The sequence below is a fragment of the Dermacentor andersoni genome, chromosome 5, assembly GCF_023375885.2.
Source record: "Dermacentor andersoni chromosome 5, qqDerAnde1_hic_scaffold, whole genome shotgun sequence".
Classification (NCBI taxonomy): domain Eukaryota; kingdom Metazoa; phylum Arthropoda; class Arachnida; order Ixodida; family Ixodidae; genus Dermacentor; species Dermacentor andersoni.
This window is the reverse complement of record NC_092818.1, coordinates 145,075,139-145,088,721: the sequence shown is the minus strand read 5'-3', so window position 1 is coordinate 145,088,721 and position 13,583 is coordinate 145,075,139. Positions and strand designations below refer to the sequence as shown.

Genomic DNA, 13,583 nt, shown 5'->3' with positions numbered 1-13,583 from the left:
CCAATATCTCTTTCCAGTGAAAGCGGCCTTTCGTCCAGAGCATGCAATTTGTCTCTTAATTGGTTTTTAAAATGTGAAGCATGTGCGAAAAAAGGTGCTCAATATGTATGTCCTTCTGATTCTGAGCGAGAGCCTATCGCACTTTCGGATCGGCCTACTCTATGTTACAAACACTTTGTGTAGGCTGTGCCTAAACGTAATCTGCTTTGTGTTTATCGCTGCTGCAAAGCGAGGGCATTGGGCGAGCATGTCTACCACTGGACATAAACTGCCCAGAGGTTAGCAAAGCACGTTATGCTGTCCACTTGATTGTTCTTGTGCCTTTCTTGTCGCAGTAATCAAGACAGACGCCAGCGAAAAAAAAAAAGAAAAAAAGACATAGCTGAAATCAGCACTTTTACGACAGCTCGTCCTCATTACCGTCCATACCTGAGCGTCCTTCCTTGCCGTTGCGTTCGGCAACAGCACGTGATGCTGTGTTGAAGCTGTGTCGGGGCACCAGATTGCGGAGAGGGCTAACTGAACCAACTTCCAAAAGATGTCTTCCAAGACATTTTCTGAATCTGCTTCAGTTTGTCCTCTCCACTATTCGAACAAGATTGTGATTCTAGTAGGTTCATATCAAATATGAACCATATCCTATAAGTGAGAAGCTACTGGAATCGCAACGTGACTCCAGTATCAGCTGCTGTGTTACCCCAGCAACTACCAGCTGTCGTTCGTCTTATTCTGAAAAAGTTTAGTGGCTGCACGCATCAAATAAAAGGAAGCAATAATCGTTTTCCTCTGCTAGAGCTCCCGCCCTTTCGACGTTATTGCAGTTAACGTGGCTGTGCAAGATAATAGCTGCCGGCTACAGACGCCAGTGCAAAAGTGTTCTCGTGACGTCAGTAAAACGTGTTTTCAGATGTGTTAGTTTCTCTGCGGTTGTTCACCGCAGACCTTCCGCTGAGACGTTTCGTACTACTGAGTGATCTGCAAATCTCAACACATCAGCATGTGTAGTCCGGTGCAGCTGCACACTGAATTCATATGTGCAGTCATAAGTTCAGTCTCGCTTAAACAGGTTTGGTTGTGGGGAGGAAATGCGAAACAGTGAAAAAAGAAAGAACGAAAATACCCGAAGAACAACTGATTGCGACTGAGCGTGCGTGAGGCTCTTTGATGGTCCAACCCACTGGATGTATTTTCTTTATTTTCTTCGGCATTATTTTCTTCGGCATTATATCTGTCTCACAGGTGTACCTGTGAGACAGACAGACACACAGACAATAGATAGATATATAGATAGATAGATAGATAGATAGATAGATAGATAGATAGATAGATAGATAGATAGATAGATAGATAGATAGATAGATAGATAGATAGATAGATAGATAGATAGATAGATAGATAGATAGATAGATAGATAGATAGATAGATAGATAGATAGATAGATAGATAGATAGATAGATAGATAGATAGATAGATAGATAGATAGATAGATAGATAGATAGATAGATAGATAGATAGATAGATATATAGATAGATAGATAGATAGATAGATAGATAGATAGATAGATAGATAGATAGATAGATAGATAGATAGATAGATAGATAGATAGATAGATAGATAGATTTTTGTTTTGCACAGGGTGGTGTGTGTGACTGTCCGTGAGTGTGCGTTCGTGAGCGCTACAGGCTCAAGATTGACAAGCTTCGTCTTACTGCGAGGAACAAATTTAACACTTCTTTAGTACGTGCATCCCAAGAGGTCCCATATATTCTACTTGGTTCTGTAGCTCCACACATTCTTTTGTTTTTTTTCGACATTCGGACCACAAGGCTAACCAGCCTCTTGCAACGCCAAGGCCGGACGGCCCGCGAGCCCAGCGTCATGCAACTTTTACGACCTGCGTACAGTCGCATCGTATCAGTGCATGGTTTAAGAGTTCTAAAGTAAAGGTTGAGTCAAACTGTTGTACCTGTCCTCTGAGTGTTTTGAAATAGTTTCATTATGTCGACAGATGGCATTTCAGCGTTTTTATTTCATTTGCTATGTACATGCATAACGGATATACAGCGATTACGAAGCTTGTCGCCCCGCGCAAGGCGCTAGGTCTCGTTGAGAGAGTTCTCTGAGACTGCGCCCCCTGAGGGCCGCTGGCGTATCACACTTCCCGTACACGGAGTGCCGTCTCGAGTTTTCAAACAAGAACTGCAGGTGACAGTCGCAGTTCAATGGGTTGCCTGCGTGAATGATGACGAAAGAATAAAGGCGCTTCCGGACTGAACAAAAAGTGTGAGGATAGGATCGCTATCTTGATTACATTCAATAAACAAACAGATAACTCTTTGTCACTCCAAACTGATTTCTCAAGCATGTGGTGGTGGAGTTAGAGAAAAGGAGGTACGGTCAAACTCTTTTACAACGAACGCTCTGCAACAAAATAACCTATATAAAGAATGATTGATTATGTCCTGGCCGAATCCATGCATTGCACAAGTTACTTGAACGCCTACACAACGAAGAGGACTACAACAAATTAGCCTGTACAACGAAGAAATTTATGTGTCCCCGACGGATGATTTGTCGTTTACAAGGAACGCCACGGGGCAGTGCCTTCACTGCGATCCGCTAGCGACGCATTTGACGAGTGCGACGATGTCAGCGAGTGTTGCAGTCCTGCCGCACTGCTCCAAGAATCGCTCAACTCGTACGCTGACGTCATCTTGTTGTAACACAGCAGCAGGTGCGACGGCTGACGAATACGTCTCAGCTCACGACGCGATGGTGTAATCGTAACTGACGACCAACGACGTCTTCAAAGCCATCTATGGCGGAAAGGACGCGAATGTCAACGAAAGCCACATTATTGAAAAGCCTGTAAACGAACGGATAATTTTTACCGCAAGGGAGGCGAGAGCGGCGATTTGACGAAGCGCAGCTTTTCCTTGCGTCGCTCCAGCGTTTCGCGGCGAAGCAGGCCGCGAACATCGGTGCAATAATGACACTGATACTTACTGTCAACAAAGTAATTAGGGACTTATTTCACTACGCCTCTCTTGAATGAACTTTAAATAATTTTTTTTTTTTGTCAAACATGCTTAACCAGCTGTATTGTGAGCTGTGTGGGACACGATATTTATTTAGAACGAACTAACCTGCATAACGAAAAATGTTGGAGGTCTCAAGCACTTTGCTGTAAAGGCGTTTGACTTCAGTCTCTAACATAATTTGGTCACCTGTTGCAATCTCGAAGAATTGAAGCCACGAGGTCACGTCTTCCTTACATCTGGATCTAATTCTCACCTTCACATGGCTGGTGCTTTAATGCTTTATCTTTGCATAACGGGTATGCAACCTCCATCATATTAAAGTCAGCTTGCATTCGGTGCTTCTTCGGGGCTTGCTTTCAGCATTTCTCGAGCTCCTCGTCTTACGGCTTTGAATAAACCATGAAAACGACGAAAAACAGCACAGCCAGAATCGAGTTTTCGTCACACAGTGTGTGACAACTTATAACACATCTTTCCAGGCGCACGTGTTGCTTGCAGAGCGACAAATGACGTAATAAAGAAAATTCAGAAAGAAATGGAAGCAAGCGAAATAGTAACTTGTGAACAAAGAAAACAAAATTTAGTGACTTGCCTCCAAGCTGCAGGACGACGCCTTTGTTGATCAAAGGCCCGACATTGTCACTTCCAAGTTGAGCGATTTGGTTTTTCTGTAGGCCGACGTATTTCAGCGAAGGAAGACCTTTGTCAAGACCGGAAGGAAGGCTTGTTAGCGAGCAGTCTCTGAAAGTGAAGAAAAATACACAGTGATGCTTATTCAGGGGTCGTATGACGCTCAACTGTTCCATCCTGGTTTTATTCCACGCTTCTGACGTCAAAATTAAGTAACTTCCACCGCAAGCATCGGGCGGTGACCCTCAGCGTTGGTTGAACAGCCCAATAGAACGCTATCCCCGTTCATAGAAGGTCACTTTCGTTTGCTTTCAATGCGAATAGCATTACCTGCCTTGACCGGTTTTTCTTATCTAATTGGCTCACAAAATGTGCGAAAAGCACGCAGTATGTGGAGACAGTTCCGAGCTAGTGCAGTGAATGTAGATAACCGGGGGAGGAGAGTGGTGTCACTTTGACGTAGTGAGTTTTTGCTGTTTAGTGACGTCGCGTAGCAATAGACGAAGTGAAGGTATCCGAAAAAAAAATATTGGCGAATAGGGGTAGGTTAATGGCAAAAAGAAGAACTTTAGAATTGGAAGTAGCTTTTTCTTCTTTTATTCGGCCTAATCATGCATAATAATAGTGTACACAGGCATATATTGTCACATCGCGTGACAGACCGGCGAAGTGAGCGTGGCCACAAATATGTTTGACCAATCGCAAGGGGATAATGGTAAAATGGAATAGAAACATTTTGGAATGGATTTACGTTAGAGCAGGCCAGGGGCGGCTTGCACGAACATTTAATAACAAGAATAATAACGAATTTAAGAACGCGTTCTTAAACGTTCCCTAGACAACGTCTAGTCTGCATTCCTGCTGGGGCAAGCAGAGAAAAAGTTGCAGAACTTGGGGGGAATCTGGGGACAATTAGAATCAAACCAGTCATTTCAACATGGCTGGCCCAGCTGGAGTGCGCGAAGCTCGGCTGTATCAATTGTACACCGAATTGATGATTTTGCGACAGCGCGTGTTCCGCGATCGAACCAACCCTTTGGACGTTCTGAGTGAGGACCAGCTGGGCAGGCGATACCGCTTCGTACGCGACGGTATCATGCGTATCACAGAAGAGCTGCGTGAGGACTTTCAGCCCCGTCGAAGCATGGCTTTTCCACCAGTGCTTGAAGTTGTCGTGGCCCTGCAGTTTTTTGTAACTGGAAACCCTTTGACTACAGCAGGCGATGTTGTTGGCGTTCACAAGTCCACAGCTTCAAGGATTGTGCGTCGCGCAGCAAACGCCCTGAAGAGGCGTGCAGAAAGATTCATGCAGTAAGTTAGGCCTTGTTTAAATGATCGATCGTTTGAAGCGCCAGAACGCAGGAGCACACGCACAGACACCTATGAGGGCAACAGAGCTGCTTAGCGGGGCCAGTACTTTTCGGAACTGGCGGTTCCCCAACATTCCCTAGCCCAACTGCTCAATAGTCGCTGACTAGGGAACATTTAATACCGCGTTCTCAAATTCGTTATTATTTTCGCCATTAAATATTCATGCAAACCGCGGCCTCCCGCTTCTTCAAATATCCCCAGTGGTATGCATCCGTTTTTGGAGGACAGAAGTCACAATAGGCGGCACTTTAGCTAACTTGTTTCAACTCGACGTAAAGAGAAAAGTGTTGCCTTGAGACCAACATAAAAGTTGATGAATGAACCGCCAGACTGCAAAACATCTAATAAAAGGACTAGTTGCCATTCTGAAAAAAAAAAAACAGGCTTCGTAAATTTAACATCGATTCCTTTAAAACACCATCAAGACTCGAGGACTTCGATGAGAGAGGCATGTTCGGAGCAAGCGTGACTGGGCAGTGTGCATAAGCGCGAAGGTATCGGTGACGCTGCTTTATAACGCTTCTACGTGCGCCCAGCAGGACCTGTTATATCAGCCCCTATGGGGTTTATAACTTTAACGCACGAGAACTTACTCCTTTGAAACAGGCTGTAATTCAGACGCACTTGTTTCTTCCAATCATTCTTCTGAGATTTCCTTTTCCTGATAGCATAGCTTTTGTTCAGGGACGTATTAAGTCTAGTACACGGTTGCTGGGCTGAAGCATGTGAGTCAAAAAATACTGTTTTATAATGAAGAAGAGGAGAGAGCCTTCACAGGCACCTTACTCCAGCAGCAGCGTCTCCAACTTGGCGGCCACCGTTGGCAGCACTGTCCTCGCGAACGCCGTCAGGTTCACGTGACGTAGCGAGAGTACCTCCAGGTCTGCCAGGGATGAGAGCCAGTAGTCGTCCGCGTTCTCGATGCTCGATCGGACCAGGTGCAGCTTGCGGAGCGTCCTAGGCAGCGCCTCTTGGGAACTGGACGAGAACCTCAGGTGGCTCATATCGAAGAAGACCATCTCGACGAGTTCCGTCATGCCCGCCAGGAAGAAAGCCCAGTTGTCCGGAACGGTGCTGTTGTGGCTGAAGACCACTTTCTCCAAGGTGGACTCGAGACCACGCAAGGGAGTCGGTTCCGTTCGACTCCATCGACTGGTCAACGTGACGTTGTCGAGCTGCAACGTCGAGGCACGCAAACCCGCGAAGAGACCCTGAGGGATGCGTTCTAACACGCTGTTTTCGAGCACCAGTTTCAGCTTGCCTCCTTCAGGGCTAGTTCTGTTGGGCCTGAAATTGTCTACGAGATCGGCCGAAGAACGAAGGCCAGAACACGTGTAGGTCTCCTGTCCCGAGGGTCCGGTGCTGTAAAAGCAGGATGGTGCGCAGGAAGTCCACTTCACCACCCATGACAACAGGAACAAACTATGCAAGGCGCACAATGTTTCTCGACGGCTCGACGGCATGGCCTTCTGTGCTTTGCATCTTCTTCTCGGCCTTAGAGTCCCTTCTCGCGAAAAGCACCGGGGCAGACCAGATCACGTAAGCCGTAACTCAAGATAAGAAGTATCTGCGGGGTTTTACTGGAACCAGATTGCAGACTCTCGGGTTTCGTCTATGGTTGAGGCCCGGCTGAGGGATTGCCGCTTTGCCAGCGTCGGCGTCATAGTAGACGGCCGTATACACGAACGTCAGCTCGCTCTCGTGAGAAATTGAGTAAACTAATAGTGGTATAACATTTGTTTTTTTTTTTGCACCAAATTGCACCAATTTTATTTTTATGTACAGCGCCATGGAATATATAAGATAAATGAATCTTTAATCATCTGAAATAAATTTTCTCGTGTGTCTAAGTATTGTATGGGACAATGTACCAGGCCCTTTGGTTGACAAAGTGATGTCGTATGTCAAAATTAGCTTTCGATAAGAAATTAGGACTAGGCTCCGGCTTAATTTTGAACACCTGGTGTTCTTTACTGTGCACTCAATGCACGGTGCACGGGAGTTTTTTGCATTTCGTCCCCATCGAAATGCGGCCGCCGCGGCCAGGATCTGATCCCACGGCCTCGTGCTTAGCAGCGCCACGCCAAAGCCCCTAAGCAACCATGGTGGGTGAAATAAATGAATAAACACAATGTTATACATGAAAGGGTCGCGCGGACTCGCCGTGGAAGTGTTTGCTGAACCTGCTGCCCTTTACCTGCATGCGTGGGAGGAAATGATATTGACAGGAAGGGAAATATGAAGCTGTTTACCTTCCTTCTAGGGTAATAACGTAAATTCACAGCGTTTGTTCCTGCCTGTGGTTAGCACGAGTATGAAGAAGGAGTTGCCCGGTATAGATAACATCATGGTATTATATCGAGGACGGGTGAGTGAGTGTGTTGTTAGTGTGTTCTACGCAGGCAGTGTTAGCCTTGCAGGAAAGTCATGATTATGTTGCCTTCGTTTATATGTGTTGTGCGGCGTGTGCGTAATTGTCCACAAGGTCCCCGAGTGGTAAACGAACAGGAAAGTAGTCACCGCGACACTTAGAATCGTAGGCACACTTGAGAAGCAGTCTGGTTGATCTCTTTCCGTTAAATCTCGATCCGTTGCGGATCCCTTTAGATGGAGAAAGTCTGCGTGGCCTTATAAGTCTGAGCTGATACGAAATATTGTATTACAACTGTTTCTCTCATAACAATGTTTATCACAAGCTGTTAGTATTTTATTCTTGCATTCTCCTCCATTTCTGCGACGTGCACATGCTCTGACGAGACTGTAGGCGTGTTTATTCAAACATCTCGCTAGCTTTCTTACGCCGGTAAGGCAAATTATGTGGGCGCAGTTAGATTGGTTCCGAACTTGGAACCATTTGTATCCGTCGGGTCGAATTAGTTGGACCGGTTAGTTGGGATGATTTGTAGGAAGGAACGTGAGTAAAGGTCATCGCGGTTAAAAAGCGAAGTTCTGAGCATCTGTTTTGATGCTTGCTTACAGTGATAACACCACCAGAATAGAACCATTTACAACGCGATTGAACGGCTTTAGTGACCTAACAAAGCACTGCAGGACTATAGAGGATCGATTTTTTTTTTCTGCATGGCCAAGGTACAACACTTTAAAACCAGTGTGTAATTGAATCACCAAAATATGCTGCATGTGCGCGGCTGAGAGGGAGAGAGAGAAATGTTGGAAAGGAAATATAACACAAATGACAAAGGGGTCAAAAAGCATTTTTAAATATACAAAGAGAAAGCCTTCCCACAAATCGTCATCCAAGCACGTTAGCGCCACCGACAGATATGCTGACTTTTGAGGGCCCCGACCATGCAGCAAAGCCACATCGTCATGTACAGCATGCTAGACAGTAGGCAAAAGTGGGAGCATGGTGCCAACAGGCGGCTCTTTCTAAATATTCCTCATGAGTGCCGCATGTCAAGTTCGTCGGCGTACTTGTAGGTTATTACATACGCCATTTAATATGACCGCTCTTTTTATTTTTCTTGCATAGAGGCAAGAAGGTTAAAAGGCGGGCGGTTGACACATAAAGCAGCGAAAAGTTCCGGCGATAAATTTGTAGGAGGGATACACCACACATAAGGCCAGATGGTTCACTAACTGAGCGGCTCGGACTTTACTGGTGCGGAGAGAAAATTCAAACGCTTTGGCATTTCAGTGCACGAGGAATAAATTCCTGACGAAACGGTCAAGCTCAACCCGCAGCCTTCCATTACGACCTCGCTCACAGCATATATGTCCATGCTTACTACATGGAAATTAATTACTTGTGAAGAAAGTAAAGCACATCACCAATCTTGGAGCACTCAGCTAAGGCGCCCCTGACATCTTAGATACATACATCTGAAATGCACAAATCTATCGGTTATGTTTCACCGGGTGTGCTAAATAATCAGCATTAACAACACCACTGGCACAGGAGCGTCCACCACCAGTTGATCAGCATTTATTAGCCGTAAGCAGGTGCTCTAAGGCTTCCACCCTGATGGCAAGCCAAAAGCTCAGCTTCCACCGTGACCGTGAAGTTACCGACGTGGCCGATTGGATATATAATCATCGCTCACTGCTCTAGGATAGAGATGCTCAGCATGCACGGTTATAATGCGAATCATTATTTAGGTACGTCCTCAGGTTTTCTTCCGTCGTCTGTCGTAGGGGCATCCTCGACGCCGCAGCCGGTGTTGTGAGCAGTTGCTTCGCCGTAACGCCATACGTTTTCGCCTCTCATGAACAACAAATGACTCGTCTAGCTTAACGTAGGGCGTTCTAAGCCACATATGGCTGGGCCGGTTTTTCGCCTCGCTGGCTTAGCGCAAGCTATCGCTCAGTAAAAAAAAATTACGCGTCCGATTTCTAGCATTGGTCCACCAGAAAAAAAACCAGATGCCCTACCCGTTATAGGCCGCAGACGTAATGACACTTCTGTCCTGCCGAAGGAGACAAATGGCGCATGCTTTGTCACGTAGCAACAATTTGCTTATAAAAGTGAAAGCACGCGCACGATGCCGGTTTGCATTTGACCACAGACGCAAGAACTGTCCGTCGCATGCGTGGTGTCGCATAGCAACAAGTTGCTTATAAAGGTAGAGCAGTGGCTATGGCGTTGCGCTGGCGAGATCAAGGTCGCAGGTTCGATCACGGCCGCGGCGGTGCCGCATTCCGATGGAGGCGAAAGGCAAAGACGCTCGCGTACAGGGCATTAGATGCACATTAGAGAACACCAGATTGTCAAAATTATATCCGATGGGCATCGTAATCAGATCGTGGTTTTGGCATAACAGAATTTACTAAACGAATTTCCATAGGTGCACCTCAAAGTAGGGACCGAGCCGCACAAATTCGTAGTAAAAGGAAGAGGTTCGTTTCCGACGTACGGCCCGTCAACTTCTAGCAGGACCACCCAGGGGCGCGTATCGAAACCCGGATCCTCCCGGCTTCACTGAAAATGCGATAACTGTGAGAGAGCAAAGCGTGTATAAATGTCACACGGCGTTTCCCACTGCGCCGAACAAAACACAGCGTCGCAACAACCATGTGGCCCGTTTCCCAGCGCTTTGGCGGTCCCCAAGCGTGACGTACGTACGCATCGCGCATTGTGTATGTAGCGGGCGTCGCGGCCATACTCGACCGCATGTGCCTGCTGGACGTGGCTGGGGCGTCTGAGTGTTTTCCGCGTTGCTGGACAGCGCGTGACCCTGCTTGGCGTGCATTGCGCGCCCCGACGCACGCGAGCCGTTGCTCGCTGGAGTGCGTCGTGAGTTTCCATGGCAACGCTGGCCTTTAGCAGAGCTGCGGCCCTTCCACATGCTCTCGCAACGCGACACTGGTCAAGAGTGAGACCACGTTCTTGCTCCTGTTTGACCTTGGCCGCAGAAAAAGACAAACAGGGAACCAAACGGAGCCCCGTGAAGCCGCGGTTGTGAAGGCCGTTTCCGCCGCGTAACAGGTGGCGAGGTTTGGAAAACGAGCAGGTGTTCGCGGTACAATTGGGAAAGCGCTTTGTGAGGTAGTGGTTGTCGCTTGTGCCACCGAAGAGGAGTATAACGGCTCTGCGCGCACACAACGTGAGCCATGTTTGTGTCGAAGCCGTTAGACAATACTCATACTTTGTCCCGATTTCCGAAAGCCCGGTCATCGGTTCTCCTTTCCGTGCGGTTATCTCTCTATTTTCGGTTATATTACAACAGGCCTCCCGTCTTACCGTACAACACTATATATAGCAGCTGTATACTGCCATCTTGTTATTTGCAAAATGAAGCTTCTCTCAAGGAGTTGCCCATGGAACTAAGGGTTTGTGCATGTTGTATCATTGGGCAGAATGTTTATTAAACGTTTGGATAGGACCAACAAAGGCCTGTCCTAAATTGGCATTTTGTCACGTTTTGTTGGGCCTTATTATATACTCTGTCCTTTTTCATCGAAGTTTTCAATGGGGAGTCGCGCCTACGTTAGTTCTTTGTGACCGCTTCTCGATGTAAATGATTACAAGCTCATATAAATCTGAACGTGATGCTTAGTGAAAAGAAAAGATCGCGGATATGTGGTTATTTTCCAGAAAGGGAGCAGAGATCATTTCGTATCTTTTGAGTGCAAGACAGCGTACTTCCTTGATACAGCAGGACTGCACGCGAGTTGCTTCATTCCTGTGCATCTAGCAGCTGATATAAATTGGCCTCCTGCCCGATATGTGTAGTTGTCAGTATCACAGGTCTGCGCCCTTCCTCGGGACCACGTGGCTAAAGCACTTTGACCTTCAATCCGTCAATATAATCAGCGCTGTTAAGCCCAAAGTTGCCCTGCTAAATGTTCTCATCTTGCAGAGACAGGAAAAGACCAAGAGGCGGGTCAATTAAGCTTCCAGCATCTGCGTTCATGCTGCAATTCACAAAGAGCGATGGCGATGGCTAATGAGTGAGGCACACAGTGTAGCACCACCCTCGTTTGTCCACTGATGCAAGCCACGTTCAAGAGAGCTAGAAAGCTCTTCATTGAAATGCAGATAATTCTGCGAGCGTATATGTAGGCGCCTAGATGCTGCTCCGCATATAGGGAAAGGGATCAGCGATAGAAAGGCCCTAGGAGCCGAGGAGGACCAGAAAGGCAAAAAAGAAAAAAAATGAAGTAAGGAAATATATGGCCATGGTATCTGCAGGTGAGACAAAGGTGATGGTGTTGATGTGAACATGCTAGAGCGAGAGACGGCTAGGCTCATGTTAGCTATGTTTGACTTCATGTGCAGCATGTTCGAACGATTCAAGTTCCTGTCAATTGTAATTAACTTGACCATAAGCGATTATACATCGTCACTGTCAAGATTTCCGCCTCTGAGTGCCAAATTAGCGCACTGGGTTTCCCATTCGATTAAGAATATCTCGGAACACAGGAGCTCTAGAAGCATGAAAGAAAATGGGATTGACTTAGAATACGATTGTCTTCAAGTATGTAACATAAATGTATACCATGTTCACTTAAATAAAAATAGTAATCATCACATATTTTTTAAATTATTTATTCACTAACCCTACTTGTTCGCAATAACTGTGTCCACCAAAGCGCATAAATTACCTGTGCCAGCAGCATTTGTGACCGATCAATGGTGAAACACCATAACGTGTGCATTCAGCTCGCACCTGCGGCAAGTCGTCTTTTCGTGTCCTTTCATGTCTCTTGTGCTTGATATTTCTACGTTTCAATTAAAATAATAGTTATTTTTGCTGTGATGTCTCTGGCGCAAGAGGAAATTACTAAAGGCATGGACATTCAGCACGCATCGACAACCGGCCACTTTCTGAAAGCTTTGTCTTAGGTACACAGCCAAGATACTTCGCGTTCCATGCCATAAAGGCCATTCCGGCTTTATTGCATTGTGGCATTGTGACAACACTATTGATTGCAAGAAGTTTTCGAATGTGTCTCCGAACTCCGAAGTCGATGTCAAACACATAGGTCCTGCAGAAGCACGAGAGCTTCAAGTCACTGGGTTGAGGGAGACGAAGACATTACGGCATATTTTTTTTTTCGTATGTTTAGTCAGCATCAGCAGCACAAGCTATCAGAAGTGTTGCCACTGAGATATGGAAGTTAGTTACGTTCAGAACTGGTCGGGTAATCAATCGTTACCGTTTTGTAGCACGGTGATGAATCGCTGCCGTCACGTAAGGATATCCAGAGCTACGAGCTTTTGTAAAGATCTAGGGAAGGAAGAAAAAGTACCGCATTTCACCATTCGTTTCCGTACAATTAGTGCTGTTTCAAAAGTACGACCAGAATACCGGCGCAAAACAACTTTACACTGATTGTTCGTGCACCAAAGACAGTTCAGCGTGGCATTTGCTATACCGAAATCAAGAATGCAGCGCATGTTTAAGCTCCGCCATGTAACCACACTGACGATGGCAGAACTCTACGTGACATCGAAAGCGACAAGGTTTATTGCGGCTAGTCAGCCTTCATATAAATGGGTAGTTTGCGCAGATTCACAGTCTGCACTTGAGCTGCTTCGTAGCGTTCAGGGGAAAAAAAAGCGCACACAGTAAAATGATTGTGAAAATTGCTGAGCTCACACAAGTTGCAAGAACTCGCGTTCACAGAATTGCATTTTCCCCATTAAATGGCTGAGTGTGCGCACGAACACGGAGAAAAATACACCATTCCGAAGTTAGTAACATCTTACGAAAACTCTCAGCGAGAAGATCACCTGCAGCCAGAAGACTCCATTATATCAGTTTTGTACGACGTATACACTGCGCTGAAATTCAGTGTATATGGGAAGATATCGCGAAGTGTGACGACGGCGTTTCAACGCTTTTGCCTTGGTGTGGGATACACAGATCACTTTATAAAATCCATCGAGCGAGCTCCTCGTCGTGTTTGCGTAGAGTGGTGGACGAGGACCTGATCCGCATGCAGCTGGACTGCCCCCTATGCGCCCAGCAAAGGCAACAGCCGCGCCTTAAATTTAGGGCTCTGGTCAGTGATCCAGTGTCCCCTGGGGACAATGCTTCGGCCACGGCCAGATAGTGTCCTCGCAAGAACAGCTT

At 46.4% G+C, this 13,583-nt stretch overlaps 1 protein-coding gene across 1 annotated transcript; it reads right to left on the bottom strand.

The window, feature by feature from the left end:
• Positions 1 to 2,010: 2,010 nt before the first annotated feature.
• Positions 2,011 to 6,754, bottom strand: LOC126531352 (uncharacterized). The gene is made up of 3 exons (XM_050178854.3): positions 5,830 to 6,754; positions 3,635 to 3,783; positions 2,011 to 2,232 (listed from the first exon to the last, which is right to left on the bottom strand). Exons 1-3 carry the CDS (start codon positions 6,504 to 6,506, stop codon positions 2,069 to 2,071), a joined length of 990 nt encoding a protein of 329 aa, XP_050034811.1. The 5' UTR covers positions 6,507 to 6,754; the 3' UTR covers positions 2,011 to 2,068.
• Positions 6,755 to 13,583: the final 6,829 nt, after the last annotated feature.

Excerpts from the sequence above, each read along its gene's own strand:
- LOC126531352 (XM_050178854.3), bottom strand. The coding sequence starts at position 6,506 with ATGCCGTCGAGCCGTCGAGAAACATTGTGCGCCTTGCATAGTTTGTTC. Across the intron at positions 3,784-5,829 it reads TTGGAGACGCTGCTGCTGGA|AGACTGCTCGCTAACAAGCC; the intron begins GTAAGGTGCCTG and ends CTTCACTTTCAG. Across the intron at positions 2,233-3,634 it reads CGTCGTCCTGCAGCTTGGAG|GCAACCCATTGAACTGCGAC; the intron begins GCAAGTCACTAA and ends TCATTCACGCAG.